This window comes from Euphorbia lathyris, chromosome 10, assembly GCF_963576675.1.
Source record: "Euphorbia lathyris chromosome 10, ddEupLath1.1, whole genome shotgun sequence".
Lineage (NCBI taxonomy): Eukaryota > Viridiplantae > Streptophyta > Magnoliopsida > Malpighiales > Euphorbiaceae > Euphorbia > Euphorbia lathyris.
Genome location: NC_088919.1, coordinates 15,109,744 through 15,130,171, shown reverse-complemented (window position 1 = coordinate 15,130,171; position 20,428 = coordinate 15,109,744). Strand labels below are relative to the sequence as shown.

The following is a 20,428-nucleotide window of genomic DNA, read 5'->3' as shown; positions in this document are numbered from 1 at the left end:
TCTGCAAGGATCAAATGATAAAGATCAAATATCTAGATTTCAATTAATAATGACAGTCAAGTGAGCTAACTGTAATTCTGGACTTCTCTAGAAAAATCAAAATTCAATTAGGGGCAAAATATATCTTTGCCTGCACAGGAAATTTCACATTGTAATGAAATAAAGAACCAACAAATGTCAACATTTAGTCAAAGTAACCATTGAAGAATTCACCATATAGAATGAATACCAAACATTACCTTAGTTTGACCTTCAAATTCTGGACTACGATTGCTGTTAAACCCTCCCTTACATGCTCACCACTTAAATTAATATCTTTATCCTGAAAGAGCAAATGATTCAGAATAACTAAAGCTATTTGAATAAGTAATCCGCGGAAAAATAACATTTAAAATTGCTTTTAATCAACCACAAAATTGTTTTGCCTGATATGTAGTGTCTCTCTAACTAGTCCCAAGACTTTGGATCTTATACAATTATGTTAGCCTTTTGTGTTATTCTCAAATAATATAGTGCATGTATAAAATTTATTAATTCAATAAACAAATGTAAGAAGAAAAAGTGGATACAGTGGAGATGGTGAGGCAGAAGTGATCAAATGAGAGCACACATTCAGCATGCATATCAACTTTAAATAAATAATATCCCATGATTAGTAAGAACTAAAATTAGAAGTCCTTGGCCACAAAGGACTCTAGCGACGCATTCAAATTGAACAGAAATACACTGAGAATTTTTCTAAAATGAACACACCTTCATGATCTTTAACTTTTCCCCAAGGTTATTGAGAATTCTGGTTAATGATGCTTTGAAACCATCTATATGAGTGCCACCATCAATAGTACGTATGCTATTGGCATATCCCAGTACTGTATCTGAGTGAGTATGCATCAGAAGACCTAGTAAAGAATGAATGAATGAACAAACTGTCACAAATTGAAGGGCCATCAAGATCTGGAACAATTCCATATAATATTTTAGACACAACAATGTGTGGTGCAAAAATTTATACATAAGTTGCAACATGAACTAGTACAAAGTAAATTACCATTGTAGAGCCACATCAACTGTAACCCCCTCTATTTCTTTGCTGAACTCACAACATCATGAAGCGGGTCCTGGACAAAATAAGTTATATCTACAAAGATCAAGCTCGTAGTTGAGATCTCTAATAATTGTTTTAAATACATCCAAGAAATATTCTATTTTAATAAAAATAGGAATTCAAGTGTTCAGTGATCGCTACGCTTGATTGGGCTAGGAACCTGAGAAAGGGAGGATAGCCGATCTGCAGCATCCCCCTCCAACACATGCCTCACATGAATATCCATTGGAATGAAGCGTGCATAAAAATAGATATTCCTCGTACTAAAAAAGAATTCCATTAAAAACAATGACAGTCTAGGATCTGAACTCTAGACCTTTTGTCCAAGACACTTTGACAGCATTTCATTAAATCATTGAGCCTAAAACTCAAACCTGTAAAAGTTACAATTGCCTACTTGATCGGAATTTGTGGGGATAAAGCCCTTTAAGCTCAGGTGAAATAGCATAACCTTTCAAGAGTTATAATAAACCCAAATGTAGTAATCAGTATGAATAAACCAAATAGATATTTTAGCACTCTGTCTGGCCGGTCTAGAACCTAGGCCCATAGTTATTTAAGGCGCAAGGCGCAAGGGGGTCCTATAACCTAGGCGCAGTCGCGCGCCTGAGAGACACAAGGCGCACTATATATATATATATATATATATATATGGCAACAATTAACATTTCTAAAATACAATAAATAGTCAAATAAAAACAACCTTAATCATAAAATGCACGAAACAAATTTCAAATTAACTAGTAACTCTTCCATGATAATAATTCCAAATAAAATTCTTAATTTAAGAACTCTGACTTGCAGCAGAGCTTCCTCACAGTCAAAAAAAAAGGCACAGTGGAAGTGTGGAATATTCAATACTGTATGATATGTATCGGTTCAGATCTTAATCTTCTTTCCTTTGCGTCATGTTTGCCTTGCTATCTTGATTTTCGTTCTTTTTTCTATTTATTTCTTTCTTATTCTATTTGTTTTTCATTTTGTGTACATAAATAAAAATTGACTTCATGAGTTCAAACTCTGCACTAAGAAGCAGCTAATTAACCACTAGGCTAGTAACAGCATGAGAAAGGTTCAAATTTGAGGAAATAAGAAGAAAAAAAAGGAAATATCTTTACCATGAGTTTGTTGAACTTCTCTTGTCTTTTACAGTCATCAAATAGCGGAGTATCCCACCAATTACCAGACTGTTGTATTAAGGACAAAGAAATACATCATTACTTTAGGAGGCAGCAATGTAAATGACATAGATTGAAAAAGCAAACTCATATGTGAATACGTACCTCTTGAGAAGTTGTGCACTTTTTGTTCCCCCCAGAGCAGCTTTTTCTTTTGTTCCGTTGACATAAAACCCACCCCAGTAAGATTCTTGTTAACTGCATTATACACATAATAGCTCTTATTTGAGTACATGTTCAATAATTTTCTAATTTTCACGTGAACATCCATATCCTCTAACACTAATTTCTCTCCCATAACAGATGCAAGAGGCCAGCTCAAAACAGTAATGACAAGATTTCATATTAAATTCTATCTTGCTAGTCAGCTCAACATGAATTGAATCTTGTACACTACCCCTAGATGAGTTCAAAGAACAGTTTGATTTCCAACATATAGGTTTCTCTAGAGTAACACAACTGAGAATCTTCAGGAGCAATCAATCACCAGGTATAGATTACAAAAATAATACCCTAAATTTTTATACAAGACATGATTGGAGTAACGAGCCTTGATTCAAAGTTTTCAACAAGTCCTATAAAGCATTCACCATCTAAAGAAACTCCAAGAGCTGTTATAGGAAAAGTAGTCCTTCCAACAATATGGACAAACAGATGCTTTTATTAATGAAAAACAGTAATTTGAAAAGCTAGAGTACAAAATCGAGCTAAGCTATGCTAAACGTTGAATAAAAGAGATCCAACGAACAATTATCTAATCTCTAAGTAAAATAACACAATCAGCCACTACATCGGACATATAAGAACAATGCGAGAAAGGATGTAAGATTGCTTGAACTAAAGTGAGGAAATCCGAGAGAACTGCCACATTTCTGAAACTGGACGTTTTGATCCAAGAGAGGGCTTCCTTGATGCAAACAACTTCTGCCAGAATGGGTTCAAAAGCACCATCAAACGGATCATGGTAAGCAAACACGCGGGAGCCTTGATGATCTCGAAGACGAAAACCCATTAAGCAATGGCCCACATCTTGAAATACACCCACCGATAGATAGATAATTTGTGAGTGGTGATGGTTTCTCTGTGTCTGCAGCATCAGAGATCAATGATATTCTCTCAAGAATGTGTTCTAATCTAATCTGTAAGATAGAGATATAAGATAATATCAAACACCCGAAGAAAGAAATTTTCGCATCTGTTTGAAAGTGAAGTGCGCTTGTTTAGTAGCACTTTTTGATTTACCTTCAACTCATAAGCATCTACAACATAGTTAGTGTCAGTTCCTTCAAAAAATCCTGTCATAAAATTATTATCCTGACAGAGTTTTATAGCATCTGTTCTCAGCATTTCGTTCCACTGTTCCAATTTTTTATTTGATTCTGTATCAACCTGAGCAGAACAATAACAATTCAAATTGTGCAAATGTACGTGTTTATGGAATACCATGCATAATTTGCTCAATGCTACTCACAATTAAAAGCACTGCTATATAACTAGTGAATTATTATTATTTTTAATAATATGGTTTAACATATAGGATAAAATCCATAGAAACACCTTATTGTACAGACCTTGGCACATTTATGGATGTGGCGAAGCTTCGTCAGATGGATGTCACCCGCCTTGGACAACTTCCCTGACCAGCATTCTTTAGACATGGGAGAACGGGAGTCCGAGCTTTCTTTATTTCCAGAAGATGAAGACCTTGGTACTGTTCTCGGCAATTCTGAATCACTAAAATCTGGATGATTATCATTCAGGAACCGATCTTTACCAGGTGGAGAAGGACAATGAAGACCCCCATTTAAAGCTGTGTCAGGAACCATGATATCCTCTTTGTCAGAGTCTCCAGAAATTTTACTTGAAATGTTCATAAATGCCCGCAACAAGTTATCTAGCTTCTGGTGAAGTGTTAAAAGAAAAATATGGAAGCTTTTTAAGATCCCTAAGAGCAGCGCGGAACCCATTACGAAAATGATGAACGACTGAAGTAATTTCTGTTCCTCGTACACCATTTATATTGGCATCTTCTAAAGGAGGGGATCATAATCTCCCTCCTGTTATGTCATATAACAAATTAGAGGAATAACCATAATTGTTAAGAAGTAACTCGACCAATTTAGGGTAATTTGCATGGTCATTTGTACGTTTTCCAGAAGGAGGTCGGCGAGGAACACCAGAATCAATGGCTACAATTTGAAAGTTGAGGAGTTCAGAGAGGATTGAGTCGTTTGCAGTGATCATTTTATCAGCCAACAACAAATTGTCTGGATTTCCACGCCATCCGAGTTGCCGGCAAGACAATCTATCTTCATTTCTGATGACAAGGTCCAACAACAAGACCCTGCCAAGAGCTGCCGCAGTTTTCTCTGCAGTTTCACGTTTGAACGCATTTGAGCTTTCCAATAAAGGAGATCCATGAATATAACTGCAAAAGCCAGAAAGTTATGTCCATTAGGGCGAGGGTTTATACCCTGGATATAGATCAAGGGAGCTGGAACAGAATCTGCATGCAATAACAATTTCAATTCCTAGAATTACTAGGGAGTGTCTCAAAAGAGCTGTCCTAAGGTTCTAAATATGCTTCTTTTCTTTAATGAAGGCATAGAGTAAGTCGAAGCTTGACCAGCTCATTCCAGTCTAATTTAACTAGAAGAAATTTTACAATTCACAAACTAGGTTTTGATTTCACCTCATCAGAAGAAGGCACCGGCTAAGATCAAGAGCTTCCAGAAGTTCTGAACAAGTAATTTCACCAATTTTATCTCCCTCGGAAGTTGATGTAGCTCTTGCTCTTTCTGCAGCCTCCTTAATCTGGAGCCACTCTGAACTGCAATTATGAATTACTCTAGCCTGCAACGCTCCATCAAAATCACTATAATTAAGAAAATGGAAAAATGCAAGCACGAAATCTTGTTTAAGTGATGGTTGCAAATGATGAGACTACCAAGGTACAGCAATATCACCTGTGGAGTTTGGACTCCTAACCACTTAGCAAATTCAAAGCCAAGACGTTCAGATTGTGTTGCCATCCTCGAAGATGAAAATTTGATAACAGCTGCTGCATCTTTAGAAATAGAGGCATTGTCTCCAGACTGATTGAATATTGCAAAGAAGACAACTCCCCCAGAATTTACAGTTACCTAATTGCACATAACAGAAAAATATTTGACATAGTCAGATGAAGAAACAAAGATGTATTATTATGTTCTTTAAATATTTGACATAGTCAGATGAAGAAACAAACATAGTTGAAGTTCATTGATCTATACAAAATGCATGTGCTTATTTTTTTTTCCTATGACCTTGAGTGCACGTGCTTTATTCATTTCATCCTCAGAATGTCCAATGCTACTACTATGGTGAAGTGAAGATAGCATGTCCCAGGAAAAAGATTTGGATTCGATGTCCAAAACCACAGCTCTGCCAAGCCTATCTAACAAATTAATCACATGAGGTGGATCACTCCTTGCACCAACAATTGGTTCTACTACCCTGGGGTGACAATTTTAGCAACAACAATGTAAGGAGTTGTATACCTAGTTGACTCTAATGCATAGTTAAGTTATCAACTATGTTGCACGGACACGGATACTGACATGGGAAACTTTATTTCTAAAACATAACCTTCCTAAACAACTAGCCTAGAAACGAAAATGGACACGGACACAGACACACACAGAAAGACAGAAACCCTAGTGATTAGAAGCGTCCGTACAACATAGGTTATCATTGATATCTTAGGATGGTAAGTAATTCAGTGGATTACCTCTCGGCTTCTCTACCCTGAGGCGAAAGAGTTGTGGTTTCCTGAGGCGAAAGAGCCATTGTGGTTTCCTGAGCCATTGTGGTTTCATGAGGCGAAAGAGTCGTTGTGGTTTCATGAGGCGAAAGAGTCGTTGTGGTTTCCTGAGGCGTTGATATCAAAAGAGCCGTTGTGGTTTCCTGAGGCGAAAGAGCCGTTGTGGTTTCCTGAGGGGGAAGGTCGAAGAGAGGGAGGGCGGAAGAGCAGAAAAGCAGCGACATTATAGTTCAGATCAGTGGCGGAGCCAGGACTCTAAGCTCGAGGAGGCTTAACCATGTAAGAAAAAGAAAATTCAATGGTACTTAAACATATTCATAAATCAATTCAATTCAATATCACATTCAATTCAATTTAATCCTAAATTCAATTGAACCATCAAAATATCCAATTCAATTCAATTGAACCCTAAAAAAATCACATCCAATTCAGTCAATTTCAAACAATTCAATAAATGAAAACCCCTAAAATTAAAACCCTAACTATCACATTATCAATTTCAATTCAATTCAATATCACATTCAATACAATTCAATCCTAAATTCAATTGAACCCTCAAAATATCCAATTCAATTCAATTCAATTCTAAACTAAATTCAATTCAGTCCTAAATTCAATTGAACCCTAAAAAATCAGATTCAATTCAGTCAATTTCAATCAATTCAATAAATGAAAACCCCTAAAATTAAAACCCTAACTATCACATTATCAATTTCAATTCAATTCAATATGACATTCAATTGAATTCAATCCTAAATTCAATTGAAAACCCTCAAAATATCCAATTCAATTCAATCCTAAACTCAATTCAATTCAGTCCTAAATTCAATTGAACCCTAAAAAAATCACATTCAATTCAGTCAATTTCAATCAATTCAATAAACGAAAACCCCTAAAATTAAAACCCTAACTATCACAGTATCAATTTCAATTCAATTTAGTCAAAAACCCTAAAATCAAAATCCCATTAAAACCCTAAAATTAAAACCTTAAATTAAAAACTCACCTCTATATCTCTCTTCCCCAAATTCCGGCGGAGGAGATGAACGGCGTCGGCAGAAGCAGCAAATGAACGGCCGCCGGTAGCAGCAGGAAGGTTGAATGGCGGCACCAGCTCCTCTCCTTCCTTTCCCGCGGATTCGCGATGTTGATAGAACAGGAGTAAATAACAAATGATGTGTAATATATAAAGGCTTAATACAGGTTTTAAATGAAGGGTACAGAAGTCATTTCCACAATTTTTAAATGCCCCCAATACTACTAAAACCACGTCGTTTTAGCTGTATGATTGAAGAAAAAAGGCTTAATACATCATTTGCCCCTTGAACTTGTCCAAAAAGCTTTATTGACCCCCTAAACTTTTAAAATGTCCCGATAGCTCCCTGAACTTGCATAAAATCTAATCATTTGATTACTCGGTCGCAAAAAAAGTAAGTTAAATGCGGAAAATATATTGTACGAGTCTTAAAAAAATAAAACAACCAAAATCGATGTATGCAATTCTAATATTAGAGAAGACAGGTTGTATAATTGAGCAAGTAATAACTTCATTTTTAATTTAATTTTTAATTATCTAATAACATTTTAAGACTCGTACAATACATATCCCACATTTAGCTTACTTTTTTTGCGACCAATTTTGATCAAATGATTACATTTTACTCAAGTTCATAGGGCTAACTAAATATTTTTTGCAAGTTCAGGGTGCTATCGTGATGCTTTGAAAGTTCAGGGGACCAATCAAACTTTTTGGACAAATTCAAGGGGCAAATGATGTATTAAGCCAAAAAAAGAATTATAGAGATGGGGGCTCCCATCCATGGCGATTTCTGCACCTAACAGCAGCGGAGCACCCTACCATGGGGTTTTCCGGAGGGTTGGAGGGTCGACCGACCCTCCGTGACCCTCCCTAGCTTCGCCCCTAGATAAAGACCTTATATTGTATTTTTCGAAATAGGATTACTAAACAATGTATCACATAAAAAAAGTGGAGAATAATAAATTATATATCCTTGTTTTTAAGTAAATTTAAGGGGTTAATAAGTGAATTTAAGAATGTTGAGAGGGGCAATAGGTTACTTTAAGAATTTTTAAAAAGTCAATACTAAAAGAACATAGTCTAATTCTAAAAAAAATGATATGGTAAAAAGCATTTTGTCAGAATTTTTTATTTTATTTTATTCAAACTTGACTTGTTAGAAAATTAATGAGTTTGAACTTAATATTATATTCGTGAGCTTCTCACGAGCTGTTCACGAGCAGTTCATTAATCCAGTTCATGAACTTCGCTTGCGAACAACCCATTAATTATGTTAATTAATTATCTTAATTTAAAATTCTACGGTATTTATTTCTGTAAATTCTAGCGGTATAAGAGCAATTCTGTGCATGTATGGAAGAAGATCTCTAGGCATTTTTAGCACGGTCTTTGGAGAAATCACGATCCAAAGCTAGTGGAAGCACTGACACTACGGAAAAGCCTAAACAAGGTGGTAGACCAAGGACTGCTGAAACTCAAATTTAAGCTTGATGCAAAACTCTTCGTGGAGGGTATTCGGTCCAACCGAACATATCTAATAGAATTTGGTTCTATTATTAATGACTATAAGATTATTCTTAAGGATAACTGAGATTTTTCAGTCTCTTTTGTTCCTCGTTTAGCGAACAGAGTTGCTTACTACTGTATTATTATACACTCTCTATCTAATGCTAATCAGTATTGTGCTTTTTCTATTTCTAGTTGGCTTAATGTTGTAATTGCTAAGGATTTTCTCCTTAATAAAGCTATTTTGTTTTTTTAAGAAAACAAAATTCCTCCTATATTCGTCACCCTTAATACTATTATTGGCACATCATACTAAATGACAAGTATACATTATCGGAAATGTACTAGGAAATGACGACGTTTTGATTGTTAGTAGTTTCATTTCTTTTCCCTAAAATTCCAACATCCCCTCTCATGTCGTAGTTGCCTATTAGCTAACAAGTCTTGAAGTTTGTATTATCTTAAATAGATAAAGTGGTGAAGCCAGAAATTTACGTCTTGGAGAACTGATTTTAATATTGCAGCAAGTGTGTGAGTCATACTTACGAATTTGGGGTAATTTTTTTAAATCAAACTAGACATATTTTTTTTAGCCTCCGACATCCTAAACTTCACCGTTTTTGTACGTTGGAGACTAAAAAACTAAAAATGTTCAACTTAAAATAAGAAAAATAAGAAACTAGAGACAGGTGGAGAAGATGGTGTATTTGATTTTTATTTTGGAATTCTTCTCTGGAATTACAAATTCTGAGGGAATTGAGAATTGATAGAAGATTTCCTAGGGGGCCTCGTATTATGCAGGTGGTTTGGCAGCGTCCTCCGATTGGTTGGATTAAGGTTAATACTGATGCTTCTGTTTTGGGTAGTCCGGGTGCTGCGGGTTGTGGTGGTATTTACCGATCCTCAAATGGTACGTTTATGGGTGCTTTTGCTTTCCCCTTTGATGTGTCTTTTGCTTTTTTAGCCGAATTGAAGGCTGCTATTTTTGCTATTCATTCGGCTTTTGACAAGGGTTGGCGTCATTTTTGGTTAGAAAGTGATTCGACTTATATGGTTCAGTTGTTGCGTAGTAGGTCTTCTAACGTTCCTTGGGTGGTTTGTCAGAGTTGGGTTGAATGTTTATCAAAATTAGATTCAATGCAATTTGTCATTTCTCACATTTATCGTGAAGGAAATGCGGTTGCTGATTCTCTTGCCTCTTTTGGTCGTTTGGTGGATAGTTTGCATTGGTGGGATATTTTGCCAGATTTTTGTTGTTCGCTTTTTTTTTTTGCATGATTTTGGGATGCGTGGTTCTTATCGCTTCTTTTGATTTGGTTTTGTTTCGTTATTGGATTCTTGTAACTTTTCTCTTTTTCTTTAATAATATTGGTTCGGGTTTTGTGTGATTTTCGGAGGTGTCAGCATTGCTGGGATGTCTGTTTTTTGCACCTTCTCGTTAACCGGCGTTTAATAAAAAAAATAAATAAATATAAAGACAAAATTAACTCATTTTCTTTTCAGTTTTTACTTTTTAAAATCAAACTAGACATATTTTTTTAGCCTCCGACATCCTAAACTTCACCGTTTTTGTACGTTGGAGGCTAAAAAACTAAAAATGTTCAACTTAAAAGAAGAAAAATAAGAAATTAGAGACATGTGGAGAAGATGGTGTATTTGATTTTTATTTTGGGATTTGTTTGTGATAATAAAATAATAAAGGGGGTTAATTTATAAAATAAATAAATATAAAGATAAAATTAATTCTTTTTCCTTTCATTTTTTACTTTTTTTTTACACTGTTAGTCAATTTGGTCTATATTTGTTAACAGGATGAACCTCAATAAGATACATGTTTGCCAACTTTTAAACCACATAATTTATGTTTGAAAATGGTCTAAACCATAAGGTTTATTTTTGTACTTTTCTCTAAAAATTATACCACTTTTATCTTTTCATTTATTATAAATTAAAATTTAATTTAAAAATTAAGTTATTTTGACTTTCAAAAGTAAAAATTTGATTTAAAAAATCAGTTTAAAAGGATTAAGAAGATAAAGAGGGTATAGAAAATAATAAATTATGATAATATAGTTATGTAGAAAATAAAATTATAGATATAAAATATGGGTCCATAGATTAGAAAAGAAATCAAATACCCAAAATCCAATTTCCAACTTCTCCTAATCTTTTACTTAATGAGAATAATATTTTAGAGATAAAAAGTTCTCCTTTATATTATATAAAAATTAGTCATTTTCATTTTATATAATTATTATTATTATTGAAATAATAAATGTATTCCTTATATTAGACCCTTATTTGTCTTAATACAAAAGATGCTTAATAGCCAATTTAGAATTCAAGTTTAAAATAATAATTTTTTTTGTAGTATATTACATATACTTCTACAATATTACATTAATTTAAACTAATACTATTAAATATAATCATTTAGATTAATTTATTTAATATCACATTTTTTTTTGTTCATCTTAAGGTTTATTTTTATTTTTTTTATAGTTTATTTTTAGAGGGCGAGCCTTGGCGCAACGGTAAAACGTTGTTGTCGTGTGACCAGAGGTCACGGGTTCGAGTCTTAGATTGGCAAGGGAAGGCTTGCCCCCAATACACCCTTGTGGTGGGACCCCTCCCCGGACCCTCGCTCAGCGGAGACGCGTAATGCGACCGGGCCGCCCTTTATCTAATTACTCGGTTCGACTCGTCAGACATAGTTTAGGTGGATTCTCTCCTAATTAAAGCTTTCTGCATATGCTAGAACTCAAACTCGAGATCTAGTTAGCCAACTTGATCTCAACATAAAGACCAAGTTTGTTCTATCATTCCCATTAAGTTAGCGCGTTTAGAGAGGAATATACGGAGAACTTAGTTCTTTAGAGAAATTACCCTCTATGACCATATGATATGTTTTACAACTTTATTCCACTCAATAACCGAAATATTTTTTATTTTTACTAAAATTGAAATTTAAAATATAATGAAATATTGATTTGTACCTAAATAAAAATATAAAATAACTGAATATGATATTGATTTGGACATAAATAAAAATATAAAATACCTGAATCAAAATTTTATTTCGATTATGAAATAATCCAATTCAATTATGAAAAGAATCTAATTTACAGTTTCAATACACATTAAGAACTTAATAATTTTAAAATGATATGTTCTAATTAACTTTCCATATATAAATTTTAGAAACTTACTTTTAACACATAGTTCAAAAACCTAATTGGGTTGTTAAGCTTATATATGTATATATACCTTGAATCAATCATTATGATCATATTTTACTCGACACTTTTAGATTTATAAGAAAAACGGCTGGTGCACTCTACGTGTCCCCATATAGAGGGGTAAGCCTTCCCTTGCCAATTTTTTGGCAAGAGACCACTCCTAAGACTCGAACTCGTGACCTCTCAGTCACACGACAACAACGTTTACCATTGCGCCAAGGCTCGCCCTCATCCTTGCAGATTTATATATATAAAAAAAACCAGTTCCATTAAATTTAAATAGCTCAGATTGTAAAAGTTATTCAATGAGTTATCAAATAAATGGAATTAAATTGGAAAGACTCGATATCAGCTAATATGAAAAGGAGAACCTGCAACAGAAATATCCAATTGATGTGATGTGAGCATGCATTTTGGGCCATAAAGACATGGTTTTTTTTTATGGCATGGCGAGTTTACTAAACGTGGCAATTTCTGATCTGAAAACACGGTTTACAGAACAACCCAACTGACACGACAAGAAAATCATTTTTCTAGCATTTACATCATATATAATCATATGAAACATATTTACGAGATAACACCATTTCAAAAAGAAACACGAAATTGCCAAGTCTAGATACAATGAATTAACATTCATGCAAAACCAGAACCACTTCAGCATCAACATGCACACAAATATATTTGATGTGTAGTAGCAAAAACCATATTCTGCCTCGACGTTACAAGAGTTAAACGCAATCAGAATCATGATTCCCGCAGAAGGGTACAACAAAATGTCACGAAACATTCTTACGCAGATGCAAACTGATCTTAAGCATACACTTAAAGACCCAACCCAACTGTGCGACCATCTCTCCGTCGAAGTCCAGCAGTGTACTGCTTCTCCAAATCCATCTGGACTTCCTTCTGCTTCTCTGCTTGCACACGACCATGACCATCGCCTCCCTCCACTTCTGGTTTGTGTTCTACATTCACATCGCCCTTCACACCCTACAATTGGCCATAATAGGTACCAAGGCAACCTCAGACTCTGAAACTGTGTTAGTAGGTGAACTAACAGAGAATAGTTCATGTACGAAGATGCAATTATGCGTACATTTTTTCTTTTTTCTTTTGTTTTTGTTTTTCATTTTGTGTACATAAATTTCATGAGTTCAAACTCAGCACTAAGAAGCAGCTAATTAACCACTAGGCTAGTAACAGCATGAGAAAGGTTCAAATTTCAGGAAATAAGAAAAAAAAAAAAAGGAAATATCTTTACCATGAGTTTGTTGAACTTCTCTTGTCTTTCACGGTCATCAAATAGCGGAGTATCCCAGCGGTTACCAGACTGTCGTATTAAGGACAAAGAAATACAGCATTACTTTACAGCCATGTAAATGACATAGATCAAAAAAGCAAACTCATATGTGAAGAAGCAATACGTACCTCTTGAGAAGCTGTGCTCTTTTTGTTCCCCCAGAGCAGCTTTTTCTTTTGTTCCGTTGACATAAAACCCACCCCAGTAAGATTCTTGTTAACTGCATTATACACATAATAGCTCTTATCTAAGAACATTTTCAATAATTTTCTAATTTTCACGTCAACATCCATATCCTCTGATTTATCTCCCATAACAGATGCAAGAGGTGGGCCCAAGGTGGCCAGCTCAAAACAGTAATGACAAGATTTCATATTAAATTCTATCCTGCTAGTCAGCTCAGCATGAAAGAATCTTGTACACATAAGGCTGAATTTAGAACTGTAGATGTAGAAGTACCATTTGAAATAGTAACAAGGAAATTCCAACTTATAATCCATTGACCCAACCAATGAAACCTTCACCTAGTGTATTTGCATTACGAAATATCAGTCAAGAGTAACGGTTTATATTGATATTGCTGTCCTATCCAGTCATATCATTAAGAAGATACTAAGCTCAGAATAATATTAGTGGTAGAGGAACTTAATTCCAGTTTTCTTCTAGTTCCTAACAATCTCCATAGTTTCCTGTGTTACTATGGATAACATAAAGGAAACCACACTATCTGTAAAATCCATCATAAACGCACATATACAAGTCATCAAGTCCTAATACATCGATGTTTCTGGTTCAAGAGGAAAAGATATGCAAGAGTTTGTTCACATATTGTCCATGCTGAGAACTCAAATCGTTGAGCTCATCTTGATTTTGAAATGAGATACAAAGTGGTTAAGTTCGACTAATGACTAACGAAATTTAAAGAAAAGCTGCTGCTACTTCACTGCATAATGGAATTACCTTATGTTACTTTCACTTTTTATAGTTTAAAATGCATGCCACGTCAGATAGAATGTTGCCAGTAAAACCTTTAGCAGCTAGTACCTCTAAAGCACTAAAAGTCTACTTTTATGACAGTAAAAAAGACGGAAAAATACTTCAAAAGCCTCAAATAGCTTCTAGCAATCTAAAAACGTGTAGCAAATGTCTATCAACTTGCAGAAGCCAGAAGGACATGTAAATGGCAAACTTAGGTTAAATTGTTCTGAATAAAATAAATCCTATTTGCTTTGATAATAAAGAACATGGGACAAAAGTGTGGATCATCTTGAGGACTTCAATGTCAAGTATAAGCATATGTTTCAATTACATGCCCATCAACTATGGTAAGAATCAAACAATTGACCAACTTCCTCATTTAATATCATGACACAAAAAGGACCAGTAAGAGATTATTAAATTTAAACAGAATATCATAGAAGTTGCACTAACTACAAGATACCAAATGGAGATGAAGGTCAAGTACCTAATTCAGCAGCTTTCATTGCAGCAACCTTTGCTGCATTGAGGTCATTAGCAGCTTCTGAGTTATTCACATGGACTTTACCATCAACCTCAAATACTTGCTTCTGCTTTTCATTGGCTACAGTTTCAGAGGATTTGAAATTAATGCAATTAAAATAGCATAAATATGTAATACAACCAAATGAGTAATATAAACTTGTGAAACATAGGCCATATAAAAATCACCATTCTTGCCCTCAGCATCCTTGTCAGAACTAAAAAGCTTGGGCTTTTTGGCTAGTGATTCTTGATTTTCAAACCCATAAACAGTTTCGTCTTCATGTTGTAGTGTTCTACTGTGTCGATCTTTATCCCTATTACTACCGGAATCATTATGTTTTTTCCCATCCTTCTGACCATTCAGCTCCTTCTGTTCATTCTTATAGGATTCCCTGAAGTGAAGACCTTCATGGTGCAATCCAGAAGAATCCTTTCGATACCCTTTGGGTCCTGCATAATAAGAGGCACGATCACTTTTATGATCACCAAAACTCCGACGATAATCCCTTTTCTCATCCCGCCTCTTCCTGTCACGCCTATCCCGGTCCTTCTTGTCAGGTATATCAGGAGAGGCATCTTTGTCCCTAAATTTTTGACGATCTAGGGCTACTGATTCTGTATCTTTATCCTTACTTCTATGCTTTGAACTATCATATTTATCTCGAGAACATTTGTCATCATTTCGCAAATAGTCTCTTGACCTCCCATGCTCACTTTCTTCTATTGTATGATCAGAATAAGTAGCAGCCCGAATGGAACGTGATGATGCCTGAAATCGCCTCTCTTCCTCATCTGCACATTTCTCACGTCTGCTGTACTCATCATGTCTAGAATACCCATGGGAATTCCTAGAGGAATATCTATCAGAATGTCTGTATGAATCTCTGCCATATTGAGTCCTACTAGAATCTTTGTCTAATTCTCTTTCATCATCCTTCCTTCTCTGTTGATGTTCAAAAACTTTAGGAGGATCTCCCCGAGTAGAGAATGGATTAACGCCACTTTCAGGCTTAGGACTCACTGCAAAAACACCCAAAGAAAAAATTAAAAAGTTTCAAAAAGAAAATTGTGGAGCACCAAGAAGATAACAATAGATCTTGAGACCATGTATACCACCTCATTGAGAAATGATTGGTTTAAAGAATAAAGTTGTACAATTGTCATATTTTTTTATCAGTGAGATCAATTGGACCAAGAACATAATAGAATTTCCCCCAATCCAATTTTTTTTTATAAAATATAAAACTTATTTCAATTACAATACAATAGTTTTGAGATCTCAATTGTTAAAAATTATACATATAAATAATTATTATCCGGTATCTAAATTTAATAGTAATCATATACAAAAAATAAGAATACAGTATGATAAAATGAAATCGAAAGTCGACAACAATAGCACACATTGTCTCTCTTTTTCAATCACTGTCTCTCAACAACAATAGCACAAATGGGGGCTCCAACTTTATTTCACAACTTCTCTCTTAACAATAATCGCGATAAGTTACAAATTTAGCACTAAGGTTATTCAGGAAGAGTGGATTTAACCTTTACGTACAAAAAAGTACAATCTTAAGCCAAACATTTACGACAAAGTATAACTTCAAGTCTAGTTAACGAAAAATGAGTTTCTTTCCATTAGGATGTGCAATTTCAAGCCTTTTTGCATGGAAAATTGGATTGAGATTGAAGGATAGGCAGTGTAACAAAGTGGATTCTTCTGTAATTGTATTGATGACAAAATGTCTATTTATACAAAGTACAGTTTATGTTGTATTGAAAGACTAATCTAGATACTGGCCTAGACATCGAAAACTAACTGTTGTGATACAGAGTTTATCTACAACGAACTAATATATTCTCTAATATACCATGTAACAAATTGGATTCTTCCGTAATTGTTATTGATGACAAAATGTCTATTTATACAAAGTACAGTTTATGTTGTATTGAAAGACTAATCTAGATACTGGCCTAGATATCGGAAACTAACTGTTGTGATACAGAGTTTATCTACAACGAACTAGTATATTCTCTAATAGGCAGAACATGAAATTACATATGAAAAAACTCATCTTTTGTTAATGAGGTTTAAAATTTCAGTCTGTTATACATATTAGGCTTAAGATTGCAATGTTTTGCAACTAGAGTCTAAATATGTTCTTCCCCAGTAAACATAAGCTAATTTTGTGTCTTATCCAACAATAATATATAGCTGCTATACATTCTCTGCCTAGGGCCTCTAAAATAATGGAGTAGCTCTGCTTGGGACAAACACGCCTTTAAAGCAGACATAAGATGATAATCAAATAATTAGCTTCCTATAGCTTTCTTCCTCATATTTGACCATACTGCGTTAATGTAAATAGATGATTGACCAAACAAAACCACATGATAACAACAGTTTACTATCAAACTAAATCCCAAAGCCACACTGTTTGAAAGAGTTATGACTGCTATAAGAAATTAAGGAATTCCAGTCGAAAAAAACGAAACTACTAACACTATGTAACTGCATACAATAACAGAAGCAATTTGCGATCTGCATCAATAGATAAAAGCGTTCGAAGAATTCAGAGGAACAATTGAAGAACAACAACCCAGAGGTCAAACCAATAATCACAGGCAATCACAAGACAAGAGAGAAAATTAAGAATTAAGAACTTACCCATTGGTATTGAATTGGGTTAAAAGCTATAACTAACACTTCTCCGGCAAAGCATATCGGTAATTCCAAGGAACCCCTTATTCGACAAGCAAAAGATCTAAAACCGATCGCCCGGCTATTTTTCTGGCATCGAACTTCGAATTCAGAGACAAAATTTGAATATATGGCGAAGAGATTTTAGGAAAATTTAGAGAGGGAAATGTGATTAGAAATTAGGGTTGGAGTTTGTGTCAAAGTTGAAGATTGTACAGTGAATACGCAATATAAAATACTCCAATGACTATTTGGCACTTTTCCTTTTTTATTTTTTAATCCCTTTTTCTGTACATTTAATATTCTATTGGCTTAATATATCACCAGCTCCCTGAACTTGTTCACAATAGTAGATTGGCTCCTTGTACTTTGCAAGTATCTTACCAGCTCCATGAACTTGTTTATTTCGTATCACTAGCTCCCTAAACTTGTCCATAAAAATTGATTAGCTTCCTAAACTTTATAAGTGTCTCACCAGCTCCCTAAACTTGCTTATTCTGTAACAACTAAATACAAAAACCATAATGCTAACTCGGAGTAAGGTGCAAAAATACTCTTAACGTTTTGGGTCAAGAGTAATTTTACCCCTAACATGTAAAATGGTGCAATTTTACCCCTAACGTTAGTAGCCAAGAGCAAATTTTATAAATTTTGTGAATTTTTTGAATTTTTTTTTGTTCAATTCGTATTTTATTTTTTTCATCAACATATGTTTGTGATTTGCTACTGATAAAATGACACATGTGTGAAGTGTGGATGACAAGATTCATAACTAGAAGACAGTTTGATGAATTATTTCTCAAATTAACCCAATTGATCAATGTTAGGGGTAAAACTGCTAATGGCTTCTAACGTTAGGGTTAAAATTGCACCATTTTAGACGTTAGAGTTAAAATTACTCTTGATCCAAAACGTTAGAGGCATTTTTGCACTTTAATCCGAGTTAGTATTATGGTTTTTTTGTTACAGAATAAACAAGTTTAGTGAGCTGGTGAGACACTTGTAAAGTTTAGGGGGCTAATCATTTTTTTTATAAGTTTAGAAAGCTGATGATATGTTTATTACATGTTCAGGGAGCTGATGACATACTTGTAAAGTTCAAGAAACAAATCTACTATTATAGACAAGTTCAGTGAGCTGATTATGAGGCCTATTCTATTCTATTTTGTTATAATTATTTTATTCTATTTATTAATGTTATAATCATAAATTGTATTTTATACTCAAAATTCTTTGTGCTTTTCTTCTGAAAAATAAAATCTGAAAATTTCCATCTAGAGTTATATTTGGATTAATTCCACAATGAAATTCATTTTATTTCAAATGAATTCCATAGAAATAAATTTATTATTGGATATTAATATGAACTAGCTTGACCATGGTTCTAAATTGAGTTTGGGGCACATTGGTTCTAAATTGAAAAGTCTAACAAGAGAGTTGCAGTAGGTGATAGAAATATAAAATTCTTTCACTCTAAGGTGAACGTCGGGATGTATTACAAGACTTTGTGATAGTGATGGTATTTGGCATGATAATGAGGACGAGATTGAGCATATTATTGCTTCATTTTTTTCAGAATTATTCTCCTCAACGAATCCGTCTACGAGTCCAATTGTTTTGAATGCAGTTGATAGACAACTTTCCAGTGACGAAGTTAGATCATTGCAGGATCCTTTTGTGGCAGAGGAGGTTTTATTGGTCTTGAAACAAACTGATGGGTCGAAGGCTCATGGTCCTAATGGTATGTCTGGTCTATTTTTCAAAACTTTTTGGGATGTTGTGGGTAATCACGTTGTTGCTCTAGTCTTAAATGTGCTTAATGGTGGTTCGTTTCCTTCCTCTTTAAATCATACTTTTGTTACTCTCATTCCGAAAGTAAAAAATCCTGGTATGTTAAAAGATGTTCGCCTTATTAGCCTTTGCAATGTTGTTTATAAGCTTATATCAAAAACTTTGGCAAATCGGCTAAAAGTTTGATTGCCTTCTATTATTCATCCTTCTCAGAGTGCTTTTGTCCCGGATCGTTAAATTACGTATAATGCTTAATTGCCTTTGAATTATTCCATTCAATTAAGCATAAAATTAGTAGTAAGAAGGGTGTCTGTGCTATGAAACTGGATATGAGTAATGAAAGATATGATGATTGTTATGACCTTTCCGAGTTGTTGGGTTGATATGATTCAAAGCTGTCTTTCTTCAGTTTCCTTTTCTTTCCTTATAAATGGGGTGCCAAATGGCTTTGTTAAGCCAAGCAGAGGTTTTCAACAGGGGGATCCTCTATCACCTTATTTGTTTTTAATCTGTGCGGAACGACTTTCAACATTGATTAGGAAATTTGAGTCTAATTGAGCTTTGCGAGGTATCCGGGTTAGCAATTCTGGTCCTTCTATTTCACATCTTTTCTTTGCTGATGACTCGATTATCTTTTTTCGAGCCACGTCTATTGGATGTTTTGTGGTTAAAGAGTTGTTGAGTGTGTATAAAACAGCTTCAGGGCAAAGAATTAACTATGAAAAAAACTGATATTTCCTTTAGTAAAGGGGTAAGTGGTGATAATCGAGCCAGGTGTGCTGATTTGTTAGGGGTGCGAGAGGTACAACCATTTGAGAAATATTTGGGTTTACCTTTTATTATTGGGCGTTCTAAAAAGGTAGTTTTCTGTTTCTTGAAAGACAGGTTGATGAAAAAAACTGAGGGTTGGCAAGAGAAGGGCGTTCTAAATTACATATGTGGTGTACAACCTTTACCCCAAATCACACTTTGGTGTACAACCAAAATTTTATCACACTAAACCGTACGAACTTCAGGTGACCTCCTACTAAAGTGGTCAACCGATTTTAATGACCGATCAACGCTAGTCAAATATACCACGTCAGCATTTTTAATTGTAGAATTAAAAAAAAATGGGATCCACTCTTTATGAAATGACTAAAATACCCTCGTCTTCTTCCTCAACCCCTCTCTCCCATTTATCTCTCTAAGTCTTCTCTCACTCCTCCCTCCTGCCTAATAATATACAAAATGAAAGTGTTTTTACAATCGTTTCATAATT

General features: G+C 34.5%; 1 protein-coding gene and 1 pseudogene across 2 annotated transcripts; both read right to left on the bottom strand.

Annotated features, from left to right (window-relative positions):
• Positions 1 to 2,416: 2,416 nt before the first annotated feature.
• On the bottom strand, positions 2,417 to 9,046 carry LOC136208025 (dual specificity protein phosphatase PHS1-like; annotated as a pseudogene).
• A 3,176-nt stretch (positions 9,047 to 12,222) lies between these two features.
• LOC136209286 (uncharacterized) lies at positions 12,223 to 17,600 on the bottom strand. 2 transcript variants are annotated; one of them, XM_066000713.1, is made up of 6 exons: positions 17,344 to 17,600; positions 14,862 to 15,695; positions 14,638 to 14,754; positions 13,301 to 13,392; positions 13,134 to 13,202; positions 12,223 to 12,902 (listed from the first exon to the last, which is right to left on the bottom strand). In XM_066000713.1, exons 1-6 carry the CDS (start codon positions 17,345 to 17,347, stop codon positions 12,309 to 12,311), a joined length of 1,710 nt encoding a protein of 569 aa, XP_065856785.1. In that variant the 5' UTR covers positions 17,348 to 17,600; the 3' UTR covers positions 12,223 to 12,308. The 2 variants fall into 2 exon arrangements, with proteins under 2 accessions (XP_065856785.1, XP_065856787.1); XM_066000715.1 differs by having other exon boundaries at positions 12,526 to 12,862; positions 17,344 to 17,598.
• Positions 17,601 to 20,428: the final 2,828 nt, after the last annotated feature.